Source organism: Lissotriton helveticus, chromosome 6 (genome assembly GCF_964261635.1).
Source record: "Lissotriton helveticus chromosome 6, aLisHel1.1, whole genome shotgun sequence".
Taxonomy (NCBI): Eukaryota; Metazoa; Chordata; class Amphibia; order Caudata; family Salamandridae; genus Lissotriton; species Lissotriton helveticus.
The window spans coordinates 677,595,412-677,612,984 of NC_136067.1; the positions used below are offsets into that span (position 1 = coordinate 677,595,412).

At 45.0% G+C, this 17,573-nt stretch overlaps 1 protein-coding gene across 1 annotated transcript in view; it reads right to left on the reverse strand.

Annotated features, from left to right (window-relative positions):
* Positions 1-17,573, reverse strand: part of ME1 (malic enzyme 1) — a 1,446,246-nt gene that overhangs the window by 152,112 nt on the left and 1,276,561 nt on the right. Inside the window, exon 11 of the mRNA XM_078648140.1 lies at positions 8,896-9,038. Coding sequence (XP_078504266.1) covers positions 8,896-9,038 — 143 coding nt within the window. The remainder of the gene's footprint in view (positions 1-8,895; positions 9,039-17,573) is intronic.

Sequence of the window (17,573 nt, forward strand, 5' to 3'; positions counted from 1 at the left end):
GGAGAGCCGGAGTGAATTGTGCTCATGGTCTTAATGGTGTCATCGACACTCATGCTGGCCCAGGCTAGCAGGGGGTCGTGGTCGATGGTGTGCGGAGGGTCTGTTGTGTACTTGTCTGTTGGGGCTGTCTGGGTGTTGAAGCTGTTGTGGATGTCTGCTATCTTGCGGTGGAAGAAGGTGGCAAGGGAGTCGCACAGGGCTTACAACGGCGGGATTTCGTTGGTGTTGGAGCTGGGGTTGGAGAGTTCCTTCTTTATGTTGAAGAGCTCCTTGCTATTGTGTGCGTTGTTGTCGAGGTAGTCTTTGAAGGAGGTCCTCTTCGCCGCCCTGATGAGGTGGTGGTGGTTGCAGATGGGGTCTTTGTGTGCTGCGTGGCTGTCCGGAGTTTGTTCACTGTGTCATTCTGTCTCTAGTTTCCGGCAGGCTTGCTTGGAGGCAAGGAGTTCTGGGGTGAACCATCTGGCCCTCTTGCTGGTGTCTCTGTGGGGGGGTTTCTTCAGTGGGGCTAGGGTGTTGGCGCAGTCCTCGATCCAGCGTCTGAGGTTCCGGGCAACGTTGTAGGTGTTGGAGGGTTCGGTGGGTGGGCTGAGAGCAAGGTTTGCATGTAGTATGTCTTCGGTGATTTTGCTCCAGTAGCAGCGGGGGATCTGTTGGGTGCGGTGGTGTGTGGTGGTTTTCTGGAAGGCGAAGTAGATGCAGCGGTGGTTGGTCCAGAGGAGTTAGGTGGTGTGGCTGACGGAGACGTGCGGGCTTGAGGAGAAGACGGGGTTGAGCGTGTGGCCGGTGGAGTGGGTGGGCGTTGTGACGAGTTGCTTCAGTCCGAGGTGGGGAACATCCATTACGATGAAACTTTAACAACGCGGTACTGTTACCACGCTACTTTTACAACGCAAGTTGTTACGAGGACTTGCGCTGGGGGCGCTCCAGGATAGTAAATAGTTTAATTTACTATCCAACTCCTTCCTTAGAGTCCACAGGGACTGAAGTTGGAATAGTAAATAAAACTATTTACTATCCAGCGCCCCTCAACGCAAGTCGTTGTAACGACTTGCGTTGTAAAACTAGCGTGGTAACGGTACGCGTTGTCAAAGTACGCGTCGTATCGTCATACATCCGTCCAAGGTTGGTGAGGTTATCGATCAGGGTTGTGGAGTTGTTGTCGTTGTTGTTCTCAAGGTGAAAGTTCAGGTCTCCGAGGAGGATGTAGTTGGTGGAGGTCAGGGCGTGCGTGCTGATGAAGTAGGCGATGGAGTCGCTGAACTGGGGACAGGGTCCGGGGGGTCGGTAGACTAGGGTGCCTCTGAGGGTGGAGTTAGGGTCTGTGTGGATCTGGAAGTGCATGTGTTTGGCTGTGCTGAGCGCGGCATCGGTGCTAGTCAAGACCCTGATGCTGTTCTTGTGGACGATGGCAAATCCTCCTCCGACTCCATTGGTGCGGTCTCTGCGGGTGATCTTGTAGCCGTCTGGGATGGCTATGGCGATGTCGGGTGCGGAGGAGTCGTTCAACCAGGTCTCTGTCAGGAAGGCGACGTCTGGGGATGTTGTGTTGAGCAGGTCCCAGAGCTCGACGGCGTGTTTGCGTGCGGAGCGGGTGTTCAGTAGTATGCATTGGAGGTGGTTGAGGTCTTTCTTGGCGGGTGGTTCGTCGGCTCTGAGGCTGGTGTAGCTGCAGTTGCGGCAGGTGAAGAGACCGTGTGTGCGGTTCGGGACAGCGTTGAAGCAGGTGTGGGTTCAACCGGAGTTGAGAGCGTGCAGAGTGCTGGCTTCGTAGTGGCGGTGGTTGTCGTGGCGGGTGCGGGGGCCAGGGGTTCTGGCGCTGGGCGCGGTCCAGGCGTGGACGTAGCAGACGGGCTTGCCTTAGGCGCGCCCGCGCAGTGGCTGGCATATATGGGGAGGTGGGAGGGAGGAGCAGCTGGGAGGTGGGAGGTGGGAGGAGGGGGCAGCGAGTGGGCAGTCAGGGGGGCGGGGGCACAGAGGACGCAGCGGCAGGGGCGGTGAGGGACGATGAGGGAACAGAAGGCAAAAGGGCACAAGAAAAGCAAGGGAAAGCGAGTGGCACAGAGGCAGAAAGGGCACATGATCGAGGGAAAAGGAGTGTCACAGAAGGCAAGAGGGAACAGAAATACAGGGAAAAAACTAGTAACACAGAAGGCAAAAAGGGCACAGAAATACAGGGAAAAAACGAGTGGCACAGAAGGCAAAGAGGGCACAGAAACTCAGGAAAATGAGTGTCACGGAGGCAAGAGTGCACAGAAATATAGGGAAAAAACGAGTGGTGTGAAAGGCAAAAAAGGGCACAAGAATACAGGGGCAGCTGAGAAACAGAAGGCAAAATCGGGCAGAGAAGCACGGGGGCAGCAAGGGGAACAGAAGGGAAAACCGGGCTGAGAGACACGGGGGCAGCGAAGGGTACAGAAGGAAATACCGGGCAGAGACACAGGGGCAGCGAGGGGTAGAGAAGGAAAAAATGAGTGGCACAGAAGGCAAATAAGGGCACAAGAATACAGGGGCAGCTGAGAAACAGAAGGCAAAAACTGGCAGAGAGGCACAGGGGCAGTGAGGGGAACAGAAGGGAAAACCGGGCTGAGAGACACGGTGGCAGCGAAGGGTACAGAAGGAAATACCGGGCAGAGACACAGGGGCAGCGAGGGGTAGATAAGGAAAAAACCAGACAGAGACACGGGGCAGCGAGGGGTACAGAAGGAAAAACCGGGCTGAGAGACACGGGGACTGCGAGGGGAACAGAGGGAGGAAAACAGGCACGAACCCCGAACAGGCAGCGGGAGAAGACAGAACGACAGCAGTCACAGACACAACAATGAAATACAGGCAATGCAATAAAACAATAAAGAGGAAGATGAATAGCCCTACGGTCTACCACTGGCCACCAGGGATGAGGCGCAGGTGGTAGCCTGCAGGTGTTGGAGGGCCTCGAACTTCCTCAGCAGCGGCAGCTGGGGCACCACGCTGCATTGTTTAAAAAATGCAGGGATGTGTAGAATTTACAAGAATATGACGCACCCCTGTGTTTCACCTTGTGCTGTTGCTAAAAAAAGCTGCATAGCGCCAAAACAGACAGTCTTACGCCATAGTGCAAGGGTGCCTGCGTTTCAGGGTTACGTTAGTTGTTGGCGCTGGCTCATATTTACACATCCTTGCAAATCTGGGGGAATGTCAAAAATCAATGGGTGTTGGGGTGGAACGCCCACAGCAACACAAATTGCATGCCCTGGAAGATATTTACAAAGTGGCGTTAAGCCATGCAAAGTGGCTTAACACTACTTTGTTAATATTGCACTACCCAAACATCAGAAAAAGTGACGTTTCAGTGGCACAATCCCCTTGTAAACATGCCCTTAGGTGAGTGGAATTCTGCGCACTCTTGGTTGAGAAGTCTGCACAAAGGAGTTTCAGCCAGGATAGACATCGATCTATCCCATACTTTAGAGAACTGCATTTTAGAGTATGTGAAGTAGTACTACACGAATACTACCACTCTTACTCTTAAATGCCTTTCTGAACTGCCCCTTTAGAAAAATGTCCTGGGGCCACCTGTTCGGTACAATTATAAGAAATCAGACTGAAAAACATGCAGGCCCTCATTTATGAAAAGTGACGCATTCCTGCGAGAAAACAGGGATGGGTCACTTTTCATTGCGCCCCCCTTTCGACACCAATGATGATATATATTTACAGTATGACGCATCATGTCACAATGAGTTAGAGATACGTCAGTATTTCTGACGTATCTGTAAGCGCAAAAATAAAGCTTTGCTGGAGTGTGTCACAAAAGAGACGCAACTTCAGCAATGGGTCATTACGCATGGGCAAGTCCCATGCTAAATGTGCCTGCGTCAATCTTATGCCTGCTGTGAGGCAGGCGTAAGATATTGACGCATTTACGTCCCAGAAGTGGCGCAGTGAAATCTCATAGTTTTCACTGCGTCACTTCTACGAGGCTTACTTGCGTCAGAACGCCCCCCCCCTGCATACATTATACCTGGCGCAGGTATAATGCGGCACAGAGGTTTACAAAGTTACGCATCTACCTAGATGTGTTACTTTGTAAATATGACGCAACATGGTGCATTTTTCACACTGCTAGTGCGTCTCAAAAATTGACCCGCCGGTGGAAAAAAAGTGACGCAAGGGCTCATAAATAATCCCTGCAGTGTCGACAAGTGCTTTAGAACCCAATATTGTTCCCATTGCGTAGTCATTCTACAACCATATGCGCCATTTTTGCATTAATTAATAATATGCCTTCTAAGTAGTGATGTTTACATTATTCAGACTGTTTATGGCAAATCAGAGCTATGTTATTGAAACATGTTATATTTATCTGTTTCTGGCATGCAAATCTTTTGCATCTAGGTTTCATTCTGACCTAATCAAGTACATTCATCAAGATTGCTAGAGGAACAAGGCGCATTTGGAATTGGGCTTTCGTGGAACCACTTTAAGCAATCTCCAACTTTTCCCAGTTTTTGAGGGTGGCCTTTTAGTATTTAGGCAGACTTACCGGTTTAGTGAAGGGTTACTTTTATTTTAATTTTTGTAGCACAAATTTTATTGATTTTCAAAGAGATCTTATCAAGGATTACATGCATTGTCGCAAGCGTGTCAATCAGGATCATATACTTTGGCATACATTTCTTACATGCTGTTCTCATCAATGTGTACGTTATAAATGTAAACATATGGTTATACATTTTTCAGTGCTATTCTCATATACAATCGTATTGCTGTATCTTTTGATAAATAATGGCTACATTTCAATTCATATTTTGTACCTGTCCTTTTGGGATTGCACAGTACCGTAATCCAGTAATCATGCCTTGTGAATGTTAAATATATGTGACATCAGGAACTGTTATAATAGTGGGTACGACATGTTGAATCAACATAAAACAAAAGATGCTCCACTCCCTCCCATCACCACTCTATAAACTTGCTTGTTTGGTCTGGGTGGAATGATATGTATGTCTATCATGGAGAGGCCATTAACTTGTGGAACAAAGGGGGGGGGACCGGTGAGGAGGGGTGGGGTCGAGAAGAGGGGGAAAGGGGGAAGGGCAGTCACCAGCCCCGAGGAGGCGTCCATTGTGATCACTGCATTGGATTGCGATCAGATGTGATAAACACAGGGTCTTCCAAGAATAAAGGCTGTAGGTGCAAAGTTAGAATCGGGGAGGGGACCAGGCCCAAGTTAATGGTCATTACAAGTGGGGTGTGGTCAGCGATAGTCTTGCCTAAATAGGTGGTGTAAATTATAGTTGGGAGTAGGTCCGGCATACATTGGAATCTATCTAGACGAGAGTGTAAGCCATGGGGTGTGAGAAAAAAGAATATTCCCGCATGTTCATGTTTTAAAGTTGCCAGACTTCTTCTAGGTTCCACCCTGCCACCCAATGGCGCAGGATCTTAGCCTGCTGTATTGTATTTGCTCCTGTTAGTGGGGTGTGTGTTCGATCTAGCCCCACATTGAGGACCGCTTTAAAATCTCCCCCTAATAGCCAGTGATATTGTGACCACTCCGCAAGGGAGATGGATAGGCGGGATAGAAATGCTTTTGGTCAGTGTTGGGTGCATATTTTGAACCCAATACTTCCCTTCTCCGGTCTAACGAGCCATGTAATAGCACGTATCTACCTTTGGGCATCAATTTTGCTATTGATCAGGGAGAACGGGATCCCTGCGTGTATCCACACTGCCACACCACGGGAGAAGGTGGAATAAGCAGTTGCATACAACTGTCCCCTCCATATTCTACGTAGGTTAAGGGTTTCAGTAGGCATTAGGTTTCCTGAAGGTAAACGATTTGAGCACAGTGACGGTGAGGTTGGGTCAATATCCTGTGCCGCTTGTGGATCGAATCCATACCCCGTATATTCCAAGTGAAGAAATTGTATGATTTAACCACAGATGCCATTAGGAGGTAGCATGCAAATCTGCAGTCCCCCGCCCCTGACCCCCAAGCAGCCCCTCCAGATGCTGTTACCCAGACCAATGTCAATCTTAACAAGTAAACAACATCCCAATACACGCTAAATCAAGCTAACTTCGTTCAACCACACTGAACCTTAAACTGTAATATGTTTAACTATGATCTAACAAGTGCCTCGCTTGTGGGGTAGGGTACTACAGTAAATGTAAATGTAATGTGTTTGTATTTATATAGCGCACTTCTACCCAGAGGTCTCGTAGCGCTGTATAACCCATCCTGGCTTTCCTGTGAAATGTCCACTCCTGGGCACCCCCAAAGTGAAGCCAGCCATCCAAGCACTGCTGGGGCCGTTGTGGAGATTAAGCAAGCTATTGCCCAGAGTCACAGAGTGGGACCCATGATTAGACTAGGCACCGAGGCGAGAATTATCAGGTCCGGGGAAATTGAGTCCAAGAGCCGCCAAGGCGGGAATCGAACCCTGTTCCCGGGCCAGACCTCTGCATCAGGGTCTGCCGCTCTAACCATTGAGCCATGCTTCTCCACAGTAGTGGGCAGTGGGTACATGTAATAGGCGGTTCACCTCAGTACGAGTTGGGCCTCGGGAGGATATACCATGACGTGTTGTAATATACCAGGATTCATATGTCAGTACCATTGTGCATTAGTAGAAGGGTTTCTTAAGGCAGAAAACCAGGCGATGACTTTATTTCAAAGAGACTGACAGTTTGACAGTGAATATATTTAACAGACAAAATATATACTTCTTCAGCATATATTTAGGATGGCTGGATCCTTGTCAGATCGCAAGCTATCCACTGAGAATACAAATTATTTACCTTTAAATTGATTTTTCATTTCTTTAGCTCGGAGTCTCATTTGGCTTTTTGAAGTAGGCTAGCAGTAGTATAAAATGATTTTTCCCTTTGTTGGGTAAGTGTGTTAAATTCAATAGATTGTGGGTGAATTTTATTTGTGGCTGATGGATGAGTCTAGAGGTGCGTACCAAAACACTGGCCTTTTTCTAGGATGGTCTGCTTGCCCATTGTCCCACAAACGTACATGTTTGTAAGACATGTTTTGATAGGGAGTGAGGTTGACTGCTACAATATCTAACTAATGGCTTATTTGGGATGTGCTATATGTATGTTAAGAGTTCCATCTTAATGTGTTCTGTTGTATGATAACGTATGGTGTGTTGTGGTGGAGAGTGCTGTTGTGATTATAGAGGAATATTTGTGATGTGTTGGAAATGATTACAAAATGTTGCTTAATGTGAACTGCTGGATGAGATGTGGTTAGTGTATGATTAATGATCTATATGTATGTCGTATACAATATGGCACATCTGTGCTGTGCTGGATGTCTTTGCGTTGTTCTGTCTAATGTATCCTATTGAGCCTTAGTGCTTTGGTGCTTAAGTGCAATAAACTATATCAACAGTGACAAGAGGGCTGTATTGCATAATTTGCATAATTTTGTGGTATTGTGAATGGCTCTCTTTTCAGAACAACAGAACAGTCATAATTTCATCTATAGGCTATGCTATGCCATGCTGAAGGACTTATAAAGCGCAGGGTGACTCATACGCATCCTAGCTCTTGTTGAGAGAAAAACTGTTCCGCTAAGACCAGAGGTACCACCTGTTGAGGTCACTTCTTAAAAAGCCAGGTCTTTTTTTCAAAAGCACAGCTAGTTCCTAAGTTTGGCCGCATTACAGCTAAAATATCATCCTCCACTTCTGGCTCTTCTAATGATAGGGACGGTGGCCAGGTGGGAGATCTCTTTATATAGTTACAGGGTTATCATCAGGAATTTAAGAGATTAAGGCAGCAACATGAACTCACAGCAAATAGGAAAGTAAAACAAATGAATGGCTCAGACTGGCTAAGCCAGTAATGCAGTAGAAACGAAGGATGGGCCTTTTGTATTGACAATAGCACAGGCACAAATCTAAGCAGGTCTATTGTTCCTATACTGCTATTGTCCTAGAAGGTGTCAACAATCGTCATTCTCTTCACCTGGGCACATACCAGTAAGTGGGAGCAGAGGGTGTCAGAAATGAAAACAAGATACTAAATTGAAACATTTGGGAATACGTTGATCTGGACTTCTGGGAAGAGAAGGAAGCAGGCACTTCCTGAGTGAAGGATCAGGACTAGCAGGGGTAAAAGGTGCCTGCAGGTTCTCCTGTCCACTTCAAGGTATTCCCTGTCTGTTTCAGAAAGTGCTATGTACCATGTGCTTAAGAAAATATGAATAAAGAAAAAAGCCGTCAAAGTTACGGCTTGGTGTGGGACATGTTTGGATGCAGAGTCTGGCTGCAACCCTCTCTGTGCACGGCGGAAGGCTGTAAGCTGCACGAAATGGGTACTTGGTGAGTCAATGCAGTATATAAAACAAGGGGAAACTCCCTGAAAAAAAGCATTAAAGGTTAGTTACTTATGGTTCGGCGAAGGCAAAACGTAAAAAACAAATGAAATTGGAATTCAGGGGTCCAAGGACAATTTGTTCAGTAAGAACCTGAAATCTCATATTTGCTCTTGCTTCAAGGATGTGGAGAAATACGTGCCTTAAAATATTAGCAAATACATTCGAATCAAACAGTACTTAGAATTTCCTGTACATTGGTGTGTATTAGTGCAAGTTGCTATTGCATTGGTAGCTCAGTGGAACTACTTGTAGTTTTGCTTACTTGGATAAAAGGGTGCCTTTAAGTCTGTCGGACTTGTGAAAACGCAAGGCTGCTTGTCCACCTGCATCCTTTATTTGTGCTAGTGTACTTTCATATTAAGTGCCTGTGTGTGAAAACATTCTACAAAAGTCAAACCTATTATCTATGTCAATGCCTGTTCGGTGAAGTCCTAGCTCTCAGAAATGTAATTGATATGTAAAATGGTTTCTATTATATTTACAAAACTTTATAACAATGCTGAACGTGTTGTTCTTACCTCAGTGAGAGTGTAGCACTGCTCAGCAGTGCACTCGGCTTTGCTAGTTGGATTGCTGAGCGCAAATATTATAGGTTGTTTGTTGAAGGAAGCCATGTCTTTGATAATTTTTGTAGTAAATGCGCCAGCAATTGCTGCAACACCTAAAACATATACATACGATATTAGTATAATGGCAGCATGTTTGAATTAGGCTAGCTGATTTGGCCGTTAAAAAAGACAAAATCTCTATCTGCCTTTTAATACTAACTTTTGTTAAAAATGAAAGGCCAGTGACATATGGCTTTAATCTAGCTGAACAATAGGGAAAGATAAGGGTTATTTCGGGATAGCAGCAAAGAAACAAAAAGTAACCACATTTTAAGGTTTCTGGAACATTTCTCATTTCCTGGGAAACCAATAAATACCTTTATGTTCCACTGCAGTAAAAATGCAAGATACATGTGTTTCCCACATGATGGCAAAGTGTTTATGAGATATAACACTACATCAACACAGACAGGTAAAGAATTATATTTCATTATTTTATTAAATGAATAAACCAAACTAGCTAAAATATGTATGCAATTTGTTTCCTTGTCTCACTGAACATTCATTACATCTTCTTCAGTAATGTTAAATGTTAATGTTAATGTTAAATGAAATTGTACCGCGCACAGCTGCCCCAGCCAAGGGGCGTCCCGGCGCTTGCTGTAAGAAGTGTTTCAGTAAAGAGTGATAGTTCTGTCACAGTGAGGTCGTTGAACATTAGCAGAAAAGGTGGGTTTTTATCGCTCTCCTGAACGGCAGAAGTTCTTCAATTTTTCGAATATGAATAGGGAGTCCATTCCAAAGTCTTGCGGCGAGGTGTCTAAATGACCTACCGCCCATTCTTGCCAGTTTGAAGCGGGGTACTACTGCCAGGTTCTGTCCTTCTGAACGCAGCGTACGTCGGGGAACGTACGATGTGAGGAGGGAACTTAGCATGGGGGAGAGGCAGTTTTAAGGATTTTGAACGCCAAACAAAGGGTTTTGTAATGGATCCTTTTTTCAACAGGAAGCCAATGAAGTTTCAAAAGGACAGTAGACACTGACTTGTAGCGTGGGATACCGGTTAGCGCTCTCGCTGCAGCGTTCTGAACTCGCTGGAGCCTCGCTTTCTCTGCTACGTTTGCCCCTAACAAGAGAGAGCTGGCGTAGTCTAGTCTTGACAGGATTGCTGACTGCACCACAATTTGGCGGGTTTGGTGGTCAAAGAACTTAAGGATGGGTCTAAGGTTGCGTAGGATACCAAAACAGGTAGCTGCTACCCTTTTGGTATGGAGAGTGAAAGACAGCTCGGTATCCATCCAGACTCCCAAGTTTCTTACGTGGTCTCTACATTCGGGAGGTTGGTCGAGAGTTTCTGGCCACCAATTGTTTCCCCAGGTCGTTGTTTCTTTTCCCACCAGTAACACTTCCGTTTTTCCAGCGTTCAGCTGGAGACAGTTTGTTGTCATCCAGCTGGTGATGTCAATAAGTGTCTGTTTAAAATGTTGTGCACTAAGGCCGTTTTCATTGTCCAGTGACACCACCAGCTGGGTATCATCGGCATATGTCACTAGTGAGAGACCATGTTTTCTAGCTATTTCTGCCAAGGGTTGGACATATACATTGAACAGGGTAGGGCTCAGAGTTACATTTCCTCATCTTACATTGTACCATGAGTATATGACACTAGGGGGAATATGTGCAAGCCATTGTCGCCACCACAACATCACTTTTGTAAATCGGGCCCCCTTTCACACTATGGTTAGCGTGAAAGGGGTGGGATGTGGGTATTGGGGTGGGCGTACCACCGCAACACCCATTGATTTTGACGCTGCCCCCTAGGTACAAGGGTGGCATACATAGGAGTCAGCGCCAAAATTAAGACCAGGGAAAAACCTGGTCTGAAGTTGGCGAAACAAGGAGAAATACATCATTTCTCCTCGTTTCTGATTTTTCCATGTGTGCTGCCTTGTGCAGCACACATGGAAAAAGCAAAATGCCATGGATTGTTTATGTACAGGAAGGTGTGCCTTCCTGTACATAAACAATCCATTAAAAAAAGCCATTTTGTGACTTTCATGCATGCTGCACGAAGCAGCACACATGACAGTGACAAAATGGCATTTTAGGATTGTTTATGTGCAGGAAGGGACACCTTCCTACACATAAACAATCCTCCCAATGCATGCAGACACCCTTGCACTATGGTGCAAGGGTGCCCGCGTTGGTGCTAAGTTGCTAAACTTAGCGCCATTGCAGGGGGAAACGCAAGGCTGCACCACAGTCTTTTAAATATGGTGCAGTCTTGCGTTTCAGAAGTGGCGGGGAGAGGCGTTAAGCCAGGAAGGCTAACACCACTCTACACCACTTCCTTGTATATTTCCCCCTAACATTTTCCATACTCCTCTTTAATTAGTCACTCTGCGATACTCAGCAAACAGAATCAACGTTTAAATATTTGGTAGAAGAAGAGTTCAAATATCCTAGCAAATAACAAACAAGTTAGCAAATATAAGTTGGATAATGTAACACTTTGCATCTTGGGGTCTCTACAATAAAATAGAAGACAATATAGACAGACTATCCATCTACGAGATGGAAAGCATACTTAAGGCCTTATTCTGAATTTGGTCGGCCTGATTATTCCCTTTTGATTCTCTGAGAAGGGCATGCCCAGGCCTGTCAGGCACTGCAGATTCTGTTCTCACTCTCTTGCTTTCCTAGGAACATGCTTAATGCCCCCAGATAGGATTATTATGCGGGGCATAGCAAAATAATTAGCTTGCCCAGCAGAGTCGTTCAGCGCCCAAATCAAATGAAAGGCTGACTCAGAGAAATATGATCAAAACCAAAGGTACATGAAGAAGTGCAAATATGGCCATGTTAATATCATATTTGCGCTCAGGACCTTTGTTTTCCTAGGGAAACACATTAAACTTCTAAATTGGGCAAATGTGTTGTTTTGGTGTCCCTTTAGCCTACAGTTGCAAACACTGTAAACAACCAAAGACTTAGAGTGAAGCATACAGACTCAACCTACAGTAACAAAAACATTGAGATATTTCTGTTTGAAGTCTCAGTTAAAATATAAGGGGTATACAGGCCATACCCAATTTATTAAACATCACACATGCAATTCAAACGTCTTCAACGCGAGCAGTCTTAGACAGCTGGGTGAAGGGCAGGCACAGGCTCCTAGTGCCCGAAGGAGCGTTGAGCCTGCCCGCTCGAACCTATCCTTTCTGTCATGTTGTTTAAGATTATTAGCAGCATGAGAGCAGTGTAGGGATTCATTAAGGGAACTGGCTGTGGGAGTGGACCTCGCTTGAAGCCAGGACTGGGGAACATCAAAGACTTGCTGCAGATAATAGCATGTATTTTTATTAAAATAAAACATTACTTTATCTAATGTAATGCATGCCATGTCAGCCTGTTCCTTCATCTTGGCTGTTAGGTATTTCCAGTATGTTGTTCCCTCAAGGGTTATTATTTCCCTTATAGGGAAGTAGAGGGTGTGGAGCAACGGCCAGAGCTGTCGACTTTGAAGATGGGGAAGCAGGTGGTTTGAGAATGTGCTAGGATATTGATAATTATTTTATTTTACAATTGTACATTATATGTTGCTTTTATTAACTAGCAAAAAATATTGAAGAGGACAAGCGCTGCAGCCTCAAGGCTGCCAGAGGTTTTCTAGCTGTGACTGACGATGAGATCTGAAAGTCTGGGGTGAACCAAACCCTGGATATCAGGCTGGAGCCGGAGGTATTAACAAAGATGTAAAGTTGGATCCTATCAGTATAGGTTTGACTTCTAGAGCTGGGGTGTGTGGCAGCTCCCATCACTATTGAACAAGTCACCAGTACACTTCCGGTCCATCCGTCCTAATTGACAGAAATTGTGAGATTGAAGGTTCTAATGACGGTTAGAGTTTCTCCTCCTGGGGGGCAGAGGACTTCCCCATCACCTTCTGTCAGGGAAGCTACAGAGTGTCGGATAATCAGGTTATTGCACTCAGACGATGAGAGAGGTGGTGGGGAGGGGGGGGGGGGGGGGAAGAAGTGCAGTTACATGCCCGGGGCGCCGATTGGAGGTTGGGGTGCGGAGACAGAGGTAGGCAGAGAGAGTGGTGCAATCACAGGGCCAAGGTACACTCAAAGATGTCGGTGTGTCCGGTGGGGCTTGGGTCATCTGAGGATACAGATATTTTTGTTTACAATTGTTCGACGGCTGCGTTGTTCAGTGCATCGGCCTGTTTCCATTTGTTGCATTGAACTTCCTGGACGTCATCTAATGTGAGGCGGATGTTTGCTATGATGAGAGGTGCTGACTTTGGAATGGGAGAACTTTTTAAAGTTCCAGTGTCGTCTCAACCAACATCTTTTGATTCTGGGCAAATCACTTAATTCACCTGTGCCTATAAAAAATTAAGGTGAAAGTGTGTAATATAATTAGTGCTCTATTCAAATGTTCTAATACCTTTGGGTTGGGAACTCACTATGTTAAAAATAATCTGCTTGAATGCACAGTGTTTTACATTTTTGGCTCATGCACTATTAGAAACTCACACTGCCTCCTGCCTCAACTCCAACACTCTGAGTTGTGGTCCATTATAAACAAAACACTTAACAATCTACGATGGAGAGCTTTGAAGTCTTAAGACATTGCTGGCTTCTCACAGTGCCTTTCAGAATATTCACTTAGCTCGCCGCACCATTATCATATATCACCAACTGCCACTGCATCTGTGACAGATTACATGTGCACACATATCGGGCTCAGTTAGACGGTAGACCCACATGCTCAGCTGCACAAGTATACAGATGTATGTGTGTAAATGATCACATGCAACCAGCCCAGAGCCTCTTACCCCAGCTGCGCATCAGTAGACCTTATGTTTAAAGGTGGGCACAGGCAGCACTCAACTCATTTTATCTGAGTTTACAGTGAGTGAGGCTCAGTTAGTGAGACCCACTCACAGCAGCGATCCAAAACTGAGTGGTCCAAAAAGCAAAATTCCAGAATGAGTCAGAACCTCATTCTTCACAAATGACACCCAAGACATATAAAAAGCACCAGGTCCTTGCTTCAGGGATGATCTTGAAGCATGTTGGGTACAGATAAACGGCCGAGGACATGACTGGCTGCAATTTGTTAGCTAAACCCGTATATCAAGGTGCCTGAAATAATGGACTAACAAAGAGGAAATTGTTAAAGGGAAATAAATCATGCAGGAAGCTTGTCAGTTGAGAAATAAGGTGAGGTGAAGTGAAATATTCCTTTCTCAGCTTTGAAGTATTTTGCAAGGTAATGGGAATAAATCAAACAGGTAATTGGAGTGGGAAACTACTGTTGACCCTTGACCTACTCCATAGAAAGAGATCTACAGGCAGGAGCAGTGGGCGCAGGTCCTGGCAGCTTTTGCAATTAAAAGACCAAGAGTATCTGTAAAACATATTCAGTATGAAGCAAAATGCCTACACATTTAAGTCTGGACCCATTGAAGGTTATATGCCTCTCCTACTTATCTAGAGGTCATCTTGGGCATGGGTACCTCCTTATATTTCCCCAGTTCATTTTGTTCCCAGAAGAGGTAAAGAACTCTGTTATCAATGTCAGTAGAACCAATTTAGGTTATTCTTGCTCCCTGACTGTAAGGAGGATGTCCTCTGCAGAACGCACAGCTTTAGATTTGCGAGCAAGGTAAGAGATTCTCCTATTTGTTTTATTTTTATTATTATTTTCACCATTATCAAGCAGCCATAAACAACATGTCAACACTTCATGAGCATGCAAATACAGAGAAAGGAATGTTCTCGGTTAATACATACAGTGTACATTATACTGTGCCATTCTCAAACATTGCGAGGAGGAAGAATATAGGTAAGGGGTACCCTAAGTGAGTGCAAAAATCAAAATGTTGTACATAACTGCTGTGGGCAGATACGAAACCATATAGATCAGGGAGCCAGGCCTCCAGTAAGGTTAGTCTGAGTAGCAGGAGGCTCAGTCTGTTGGTCAGAGTTTACTTGTAATTGGGCCGATCGGACCTCAGTCTCTGTGTGGAGAAGATAAATGCAATATGAGGATGAGACGTGGGAGGCTGCAGCACTGTACACGTTTCTGCCCAGAGAGATTCTTTTAATTGTCACTGACTAGCAGGTGAATGTGGAAAGAGGTTCCACAGCTAAGTAGAAGAGAAGTGAAGATATGAGACAGCCCTATCTGATACCTCTAACAATATCAAATGTGTCAAACATAACTCTCTATAGTTTACCTGAGCTCATGTGGCTCTACTCGACACAGCCAAATCCATGTCAAGTGAGAGAGCAATAGTTTCCTCTGGTGAGTACCAGAACAACCAGGGTAGATGTAAAGGGCTTGCAACTGACTATTTGAGGGCCTATCCTGTACAAATACCACCTGAGTCTCATGAATGAGGCATGGTATCACTTTCCTAAATCTGTTTGCCAGTATCTTTACTAAAGTGTAAAAGTTTACATTGATCAAAGGGAGAGGTGGCTGGTGTAGAGCAGCAGATGTTCCCTATGTTTAGCTGACTGATATAATTTCAGATCTGCATCAGTCACTCATGGTTTCAGGGTCTTTATGGGCACCATATAGAATCTTTATCAAGTTGGGTTTACCAAGTTTGTGCAATCCTTCTTTTTTAGTAAAAGGTAAATCAGAAATGTTTGAAAAACTTTTGACAGAGGTAATCTTGCCCCTAGTAGGTTCTTACCTGCATAGGAAACCCGAGGCAAGTAAAATAAAATAAAAACTTCTGCTGATGTGTCAAATCCTTTTAGTCTGCATAGGTCACCAAAAACAGAAGTATGTGTTTTTACTATGTTGACTGACTGTATGCACAGTTTTCAAAGGTGATTTTAGAAAACAGGAGTAGCAGCTTGAGCCTCCCTGTTGTTGAGTTAGGCAGCCAAAAGCTGACTAGCTTACCCCTTGGTGTTAATGGCGCCATTTTAATTCGGAGAGTACAAATTCAGATTTAGAGATTAAAAGGACACTGGGGCATATTACCAAGCAATAGCGATAATGATAATTATCGCTATTGCTTGGTTAGAGACAAAATTTTACCGCTGAGCTGCGGCGATTTTTATCGCAGATAAACCTTGGTATTACCAAGGTTTATCGCAAATGCGATAAAAAACGGCCGCAATGCATGAATATCGCTGAAAAGTCAGCGATATTCATGCATTACCGAGCTAATGCTCTTAGCCATGTTATCCACCTCCCATTGGATAACATGGCTAAGAACTGCTCAGGGCAGGTGTTAGCTTTTGGAGATATTCGCGCTTAGCGCGAATATCTCCCAAAGTTGGTAATAGGAGATAGCAATGTTAGCAACTGTTTCCAGTCGCTAACATCTTGGCACGGCCACTTTGCATGTCATTAGTGATAAATATCACTGACATGCAAAGTGGGGCCCAAGATGGTCGCTATCTCCTACTAGCTGTCGCTAACTGGTGTTAGCGACAGCTAGGTAATAGGAAGATAATTTTATCTCCGCTTTCTTGGCTTTTAAAGCCAAAATAGCGGAGATAAACCCCCTTGATAATATGCCCCACTGAGCGTATTTTTCTTACAGTGGGTCGAGGCCCAATTGCTCAGAGGAATAATTCTTATACTGAGTAGTCGAGTCCCTAATCAAGGTTTCTACATATGCTTGTTTTTCTTTGTACTTCCTTTTAGAGAGGCCGCACCTTCTATCATTATGCCACTAAGCCTGTAGACCACATCGTTTGTAGTTATGAGACAGGGCATTCAGTATCATCTAAGTGAGACTTGATGTGGGATCTGAGGGTCTCTTTCGATGTTCATAAATTGTAACTAGGTGTGTTCATACGCAATGATTTTGTAGCAGGACGAAATATGGCCAAGGATCATCTCTATGGACTAAAGCAGCTGCTTTAAGGGTTATGCAATATGAGAGAGAAAGGATACACAGACCAGCAAAAGTTAATCCTGGAAGTGGAGCCATGGAGGCAGGAAACAAGGGGGCATATGTACAAGTCCCTATCGCCACCATAACGTCACTTTTACCGATGTTGTGTTGGCCATAGGGGCTACGCCTTATGTACATAAGGCCCCCTTTCATGCTATGGTTGGTGTGAAAGGGGTGGGCAGTGGGTGTTGTGGTGGGCGTTCCACCGCAACACTCATTGTCTTTTACACTGCCCCCTATGTACAAGAGTGGCATACATAGTAGGCTGCACCAAAATGAAGACCAGGTAAATCCTGGACTAAAGTTGGGAAAACGAGGAGAAACACATAATTTCTCCTCTTTTTTGCTTTTTCCATGTGTGCTGCCTTGTGCAAAGCAAAATGCCATGGTGTGTTTATGTACATATCCCCCAAGGTCTACCCTTTTTCCATTGGCTGTGATAGCTGGCAGACATCCATCAGGCTGCAATCTTTCATAAAGGATTTAACCTTGCTCTGTAATTATCTTTATTCTTTTCATGAAGCTGGATTTCAGTACCCATATCAGGACATGGGTAGATCCACTTTAAAGTAGTAGCCTAGATATCGATGAGAGGTGAGTGTTCAAGACGGGATTTGATCATATATTGGCCCCGCCATCAATACTTTATTTAGAGGGGCTATTTTAGCAAGCATAAACCCTCCTTAAGGGCTTTTCCATGGCTTCAGAA